We start from the raw sequence: 7,940 nt of genomic DNA, 5'->3' as shown, positions 1-7,940 counted from the left end.
ATTGGCATATGTAACACGCGGAAGTAGGGAGTGATGAAAGGTTATATTTCAGTGACACGTGCTCAGTGTTGTATGTCGCATTTGCCACTGTGTTCTGAAACCACGAGGTGTCGGGTTCGCCCGGTAATATTTCAGTCATGAAAAACGTCGAATAAGCGGGCGGGCGACCGGCGCTCAGCGCTCGTGCCAAGCAGCGCTCACTTTCGGGTGGAAGAGAAGCGCGCCGCGCGTCCGTGCACAGTCCCTCCGCGCGCCCAGCTCCGCGGTGATGTCAGCGCTTTCCTCCAGGAGGGAAAAGGCAAACATGGCGGCCATGCACGAGCCTCTCGGCTTGGAAAGGGGTAAGTGGGTTCCTGCGGCACCAGCGCTTATGCCGTCGCATCCGTGCGTCCGTCCGAACGTCCAGTTTTGGTCACGTGGAGGCCTCAGTGGCACATTTTTGATTATCAAATGCGTGAGATGCCAAGTTTAAATGTTTTGGGTATCACTGACGTTGTGACGCGTTGAAGTTGAGGTAAGGCTACTAGCTTTGTCTGCTCGCCCGTCCTGCGAACGTTCATGGTTCGCATTTTTTTTTTTAATAGAAAACACAAAAACAGTCTGCGCTTTTATATACTTGAAACCTGCCGCGACTGTAAAATATGTAATTTAATAAAATTTAATAAAAAACAAAACGATGTGTTATAGAAAGACCTAAATAAATAAATATAAAGGTATAAGTAAAATAATGACGGGTGTCCTTCCGCCGTTTGTTTCGCCTCGCGCTCCGCAGTGCGCTGCCCGCTACTTGTTCCCGCGGCGCGAGAGCGCGCGCGCGCGCACTTGTGGCTCATGCGCGGCGATTCGCCGGTTCCGTCCAGATTCGCGCTCTCTGCAATTAGGGCGCGCGCCTCGCGGTGGCCCGTGTCTGTGTCCCGCCCAAAACCGGGTTAAAATTTTTCCCTGTTTCGGCTTAAACGCTCAAGGACGGCGACGCGAAACGTCGAGAGGAAACACCTTATTACAGAGCAGAGGGTGGAGGAATTGCGGTGTATTATTTATTGTCACTGCTAGAAGAAGAGTGAGGCGCCTGACGAACTCGCCTTACGCGGCCGTTACGATGATACGGGTTCCTTTTCCACAAGCTGCAACTGAAGTGGGGAAACCTCTTGGTGAATGTATTTTGTCCGTTCAAAAGTGAATTTTTGGAGTGGCGGAGTGTTAATTGTGCTCGGGGGGCCGCCGGAGGCCGTGTGTTCTGCTGCAGGCTGTCCTGGGTGTCTCCCACCTGCAAGTCCTGGACAGGTCAGAGGTCACAGGTACTTTGCTACGTGTCGAATGAGGCTCGATGATCCTCTCCTGCTCAGATGTGTGCAGAGTCATCGAGCTGCTGGACAGACTGCAGAGGAGCGGTGAGCTGCCTCCACCCAAACTGCAGGCCCTCCAGAGAGTGCTGCAGAGCAAGTTCTGCGCGGCTATCCGAGAGGTACCGTCCGCACGCTTCCTGCCGCGTTCCCCACTCTCTCTTTCACAGTGCGTCTTCTACTGTCTCCCCGGTGTCTCGTACCATCTCCCCCAGTGCGTTTTCTACAGTGTCTCGTACTGTCTCTCCCAGCGCGTCTACCCTAGTCTGTCTTGTACTGTCTTTCAGTGTGGATCCTGCTCTCTCTGCCAGTGCATTTTCTGCAGCGTCTCCTGCCGATTCCCCCACTGTGTCTTTCACAGTGCGTCTTGTACTGTCTCCCCCAACACGTTTTCCGCAGTGTCTCCTACTGTCTCCCCCAGTGCGTTTTCTACAGTCACTGTGCCGTGTACCGTCTCTCCCGGTATGGATCCTGATATCTCTCCCAACGCGTTTTCCGCAGTATCTCCTGCCGTCTCCCCCGCTGTGTCTTTCACAGTGTGTCTTGTTCTGTCTCCCCAGCACGTTTTCCACAGTGTCTCCTGCTGTCTCTCCCAGTGCATGTTTCATAGTGCATCTCCTACTGTCTCCTCCAGTGCATTTTCTACAGTCTCATACTGTGTCTCTCCCAGCGCATCTACCCCACTGTGTCTCGTACTGTCTCTCCTGGTGTGGGTCCTGCTGTCTCTCCCACCGCATTTTCCACAGTGTCTTCTGCTGTCTCCCCCACTGTGTCTTTCACAGTGCATCTTGTTCTGTCTCCCCAGCACATTTTCCGCAGTGTCTCCTGCTGTCTCCCCAGTGCATCTCCTATTGTCTCCTTCACTGCAGTTTCCACAGTGCCTCATACTGTCTCTCCCAGTGTGAATCCTGCTGTCCCCTCAGTGGATCTTCCACGTTGTGTCCTCCTTTCTCTCCCATCAACATCTCTCCCAGTGCATCTTCTATAGTGTGTGTCCTGTTGTCTCTCCCCCAGTGTATCTTCCACAGTGTGTCCTGCTTTTTCTCCCATCAGCATCTCTCCCAGTGCATCTTCCAGTAACATCTACCACATTGTGTCTCTTAGGGTGTCTCTTACTGTCTCTCCCAGTAGCATCTCCTCCAGTGTGTCTTTCATTGTGTATCTCATAACTGTGTCTGCCTTGGTCTCGCCCAGTGTATCACCAAGTGCGTGTACCCTGGTACCCAGTTCTCGTCAGCCTTTGCGTGTCTCCCGGTGTGTGTCTGTTCACATGCAACAGGGTGCCAGTACACAAAATCGGTATCACAAAATCTTTCTCAACTCAGGTGATTCTTGCTTTGATGCTGTACTGTGTATCTTTAGTATGAATACATTAATATTCACCCGAAATCGTGATCTGAATCAAAACCGTAAACATGAGATGTGTGTGATGCCAGTAACAGAAGCACATATTGTCACACTTATCACTAATATTATAGTTTGTAATAGGTCTCTGGGGTTGTCAGAGGATAAAATCACAAAACAGTACATCTGATACTGGTCCACATTTACCAAAGCTAGCTAGCATGTTTTTGAATAAAACAAACATTTTGTTATTTATTTTTGCTTCGTCATCAGTGGTTGTGGGAAAAGCAATTCAGCATTTTGGGTTTTGAAAAAAATGATTTCAGAGAAATAGAGCCACCTTCACAGTGTAGAATTCATAATGTGCATTAGTGATTGCAGAATTCATGTATTTAATATAGTTTAGGGACACAGTGACACTTGAGGGGTAATAAACGCTGTTATTAATGGGTTCTAAGCTGTGGTGATACATAATACGCGTTTTTATTGTTATGTTCAGTCCGAATGCAATAGCATTTGTCAGATGCCTTTGCACTACGGAGTACTTTGCTTTGGTGTGACATTTGCAGCAGTTATTACAGAAGTACAGAGTTTGGACTTACCATGATGTGCTGGTCTTTTGTCAGTACCTGTATTCACTGCTGTGTCTTCTCAGCTGGCAGAGTTTGTCTGACTGCAGCACTGAAGTCTCCAAACTTGACATTTCCCTCAGGTGTACGAGCAGCTCTACGATACACTCGACATCGCTGGGGGACCGGAGGTCCGTGCCCAGGCTACTGCCAAGGTATCTGTGTCTCACGCACCATTATTAGCTCCCTAAGATGGATTCATTCTTCTCTGCTGTAGTTCATGAGCATAACGTTCAGTGTGGCAGGAAGTGTGCATTATATATGGAAATAATTTTTTAAAATTAAGTGCTGTGGTCCGTCTAATGTGTTTTGCACAGAGTTCAGAGTTTAGCACAGACCCTTACATTCTTCGTTATTTATTCTTCTAGCTTAATTGAATTTTCTAAATACTTGAAAATTTCCCTATACCTTCTTAACCAAGAAGTCAAACACAGTATACAGCATAAAACTGAGTGTACAATATACAGCATATGGTAGTTGGAACGCTTTAGAGAAGGCAATGTTTTAAAGAGATGAGCATAGGGAAGCAGCCACATAACCTAACAGAGTACAGTACTAAAGGAGATTTACCCTAAAGAAAGCGCACATTTTGTGACGAGTGCGGTTTCTGTTTTATCGTAGGCCACAGTAGCTGCATTTGCGGCCAGTGAAGGGCACGCCCATCCTCGAGTTGTGGAGCTGCCAAAAACCGATGAAGGTCTGGGTTTCAACATAATGGGGGGAAAAGAGCAAAACTCACCAATCTATATATCTAGAGTCATCCCGGGGGGAGTTGCAGACCGGCAAGGGGGACTCAAGAGGGGTGACCAGCTGCTCTCTGTCAATGGCGTGGTAGGTTGCTGGTCCTGCCAAAATTATTCTGTTAAGGCTGCGTGCACTTGAAAATAAAAGTAAATAAGGGAAATTTTCTGAATTTGTATCATGTAGAACATGGAGAGGAGTATTTCTGCAGTATTGAGCTGAAAATATACTGAGGAAGTGAATTCAACTGAATCAAATACAGAATAAAAATACAAAGTGAAGTTACAGTCCTGTTAATATAGTAGGGATCTGTGTGTGTGTGTTTTTTTTTTTCTTTTCTTTTTTTCTCTCTCTCATCTCGCCCCCTAGAGTGTTGAGGGGGAGCACCATGAAAAGGCAGTGGAGCTGCTGAAGGCAGCTCAAGGTTCAGTCAAGCTAGTGGTGCGCTATACCCCCAAGGTACTAGAGGAGATGGAGGCGAGGTTCGAGAAGATGAGGAGTGCCCGCAGACGCCAACAACACACCAGCTACTCGTTAGTATTACTCTTTCCTTTCCCCTGGCAGTTCTGTGACCCTTCCACCCAAACCCCCACAGTACCATTGTGTTCTATAGCAGTTCTTCTCCAGAGAGGCTCTGCTGGATTGGAGCCGCCAAGGTGGCCCTTCTCTTGCATGCTGCTGTGGTTCATCACCTTGATGCCAGCACCACATTCTCAAATGACATGTCACTTGCAGCGTCCTTTTGCCTCGGGCATTGTGAGGCCGAGTTGGTCCAAGATACTTCAAGATTTACAAAGTGTCTGTCCAGTTCATCTTCTGTGGCATGCAGTAGTAAACAAGGGTCTGAAAACCAAAACTTACCTCTTTCGGACTCTGTTCTTCCCATATTCCTTAATAATGTGTTAATGTTTAAGAATTTTATGGTTAGAAATTGTTGAATAAGGGGTAAACCTTTATGCAGCTACTTGTGTGATGTACACTGGTTCATACGGGGAATGTGACAAATGGACTGTACTCTAGAATCATGTCTCTGCATCCAGATCTCTCCCTCTTGATGTGATGTGCTCTTTGTATTTTTCTCTGACATGTATGTTGCTTTGGAGAAAAGCATCTGTTAAATGAATAAATGTAATATGTGTTGTGCTGTAATGTTTTACCCAAGTTTATGCAAATGTCCCGGTGAACTTAGTTGTACACCCTAGTAAAGTGTGTTCTCTCTCTCTCTTGCAGGTCCTTGGAGTCTCGGGGTTAGCGACTGTTCTCTGGAGTTCAGCTGATTTGCCCGCTTCATCTTGTACCTTGGGCCATGTGGAAGTCTGATGAAAAAAAGTAAATAAACTTTTAGATCTAGTTTGTTGTTTAAACTACCTTAAAGATCATGTCAGATGTTACTTATTAGACATCATTTCTGAGTTGAATCAGCTGTGGTAAACATTGAAACTGAGAACTACATACAACTTAGGTAAAATCTCCAGTAATTCCTCGATGTAATGCTAATAACAGAGTAAATGAGCTTTTCATTTGATATGAATGAAGCAAAGACCTCCTTCCTGCATTATATTTATTGTGTACAGTAAAGTTTTGTTAATTTTTATTTTTTTTTACACTTCCGTTTTTTTTTTTAACATTTCGTTTACAGGAGTTATCCAATTTCTGCACTGTGGTTCAGAATTATAATGTATCACTGAGAAACCAGACAGTGCCATGAAATGTAAGCATACAAGTGATGTATGTCATTATGGATTATGTATTTTGTGCATTTTTATTTATTTCTTTTATTTTTGCTTCTTTATTTATATATAAAATAGTCTTTCTGTTAATCTTGTTACATCATATTCTTTCTCCCTTGTGCCTTTCTCATTCGCAAACCTCAGATATGTTTCTACAGTTAGCGTATAAAGGAAATGTTCCAGCAGCATCTGGAAAGTGAAGTGCTGTGTAATTGTCCTCAGTTGTACTCCCATGTGTCCCTTTGCCTTGCTGCGCCGTACGTCCCACCCCCCTGCAGGCCACACCAAATAAAGGCCCAAGGGAACAGCCCTGACCGTGATGAACACGTTAATTTAGTTTGTGCTCGTTCATTGACCAAAGCAGCACGGTCTTGGCCAGGGCTACTGGCAGCGTGAGTTCAGTGGGACCCGATACCCAGTTAACGCTCTAATTTCATGTAAATGTATTTACAGGTAATTGCTGCACACTCTGTTGGGAATTAAAGACAAACTATTACTTTCTGTTGTTCGTGGCTATTTTTTTCTACAATTTCAGTTTAGGGTACAGGAGGCTGTTTATTTTATGAGTGACTCCATATCCCCTATTGCTAACTCTACACGTGCATTATGGACAACGGCATGTCCAGCACTGAGCTGTGGTGGTGCGGAGACTACCCTGGAAAAGTAGGGTGTGAAGCAGGCTACACCGTGTGCAGGACGTCAGTCTGTCTCAGGGTAAACTGACCGCTAACGCTTTATGTAATCTAAATGTGCAGCGTTTGTCCTGTTCAGCATCCGCTTTTGGAACATGATTGTCTGAGTTTTGATGTATAAGATACTTGGCCAGTGAAGTTCATCCAAATGGATTAAATATGTAAGTATAAAAGCCTGCTCTGGAAATGGGTCAAATTGTGAAAAAAGTGAGGGATATGTAACAAAGCTGTGTTAATCACCTGGACCTTCATTTTTTCGCCAACCTTTGATTTACTCAGAAAAGACATCATTTGTTAAGTTTATGTGTTGTAAAATGGAAAACTACCATATATTATTTTTCTGGTCAACAAAAAAAAATCCAAAGCTGTTTCAAACTGGCCCTTTTCTCATATACAAAAAATGTCTTTCCAATTTAAACATATTTCAGTCACCCTGAATTGAGGTATGAAAATAACACAAATAATGTAGGTTAGTGAGGCTTTGAAGATGGATTCTATACAAGTGTTTTCAATCGTGAATTTGGAAATCGCAATGTGATGGCAAGCCTGCATTATTATATTTTTAGTACTTTTATATATCAGCTGCGCAAATGTTATTTATGTTGCCACAAAACTTGCAGTCAGATCTATATCTTATTCAGTGAACTCTGTGCTTTAAGCACTTAATTTTCCATGAGCGTCTAAAACAGTTCCGTTCATATTGTGCTCATAATGGAATGACTTAAACACCCTTTCAAATCCACTAAAACACCATCTGCACCATTATTCACATTTACTTTGCATGTTAAGATGTGTTTTACATATTCTTCTGCACTGCAGCTATTTTCATTCCATAATTTCCTTTTTGTTCCTATTCATGGATCCATGACTTTAAGTTGCTTTTGTTCGCTGACCTCTGGGGAAAGAATCGACACCCACTGGGGGCTTTTTTTGTTCCAAGCCACTGGAGTGGCAGTGTAGCCTTTAGAGGAAGCAAGAAGGGGCATCACCCTCACACTAGTTATGTTTTAATTTTTTTTGAAGTGCACATTATTAAAGAACGTGCTGATCATATTTCATTTTACACGTATGACGTTGCGTGCGATGGTTCATTTATGGACCTTTTTCTCCAGCGGATCCTCTGAGGCCTCTTGCATTTCCATCAGGTGTCTTATGAGTCTGCCTGGGGCACCGTGGCACAGCAGGTAGCGCTGGTGCCCCAGTGTACCTCGACTGTGAGACTGAGCAGAGGTGTGAGCCGCATTCCGTCCACGTGGCGTTTGTATGTTCTCCACATGTTCTCGTGTGTTTCCCCCCACAGTCCAAAGACATGTTTCAGGAAAAATGTTGACTCTAAATTGCCCGTAGTGTGTGTCTGTCTACCCTGTGAGAGACTGACATTCAGTCCAGGCTATATGCTGATTAGTCTAGTGCCCTATACCTCCAGGATAGGCCCTGGACCACTGGGACCCTGCCATAGGA

General features: G+C 44.9%; 1 protein-coding gene across 1 annotated transcript; it reads left to right on the top strand.

Moving 5' to 3' along the window:
- The first annotated feature begins 41 nt into the window (after positions 1–41).
- Positions 42–5,373, top strand: lin7b (lin-7 homolog B (C. elegans)). The gene is made up of 6 exons (XM_029247019.1): positions 42–341; positions 1,347–1,465; positions 3,400–3,471; positions 3,938–4,147; positions 4,427–4,590; positions 5,288–5,373. Exons 1-6 carry the CDS (start codon positions 269–271, stop codon positions 5,307–5,309), a joined length of 660 nt encoding a protein of 219 aa, XP_029102852.1. The 5' UTR covers positions 42–268; the 3' UTR covers positions 5,310–5,373.
- Positions 5,374–7,940: the final 2,567 nt, after the last annotated feature.

This window comes from Scleropages formosus, chromosome 20 (assembly GCF_900964775.1).
Source record: "Scleropages formosus chromosome 20, fSclFor1.1, whole genome shotgun sequence".
Lineage (NCBI taxonomy): Eukaryota > Metazoa > Chordata > Actinopteri > Osteoglossiformes > Osteoglossidae > Scleropages > Scleropages formosus.
The sequence above is the reverse complement of the archived record's forward strand: the minus strand, read 5'-3'. Positions and strand labels throughout refer to the sequence as shown.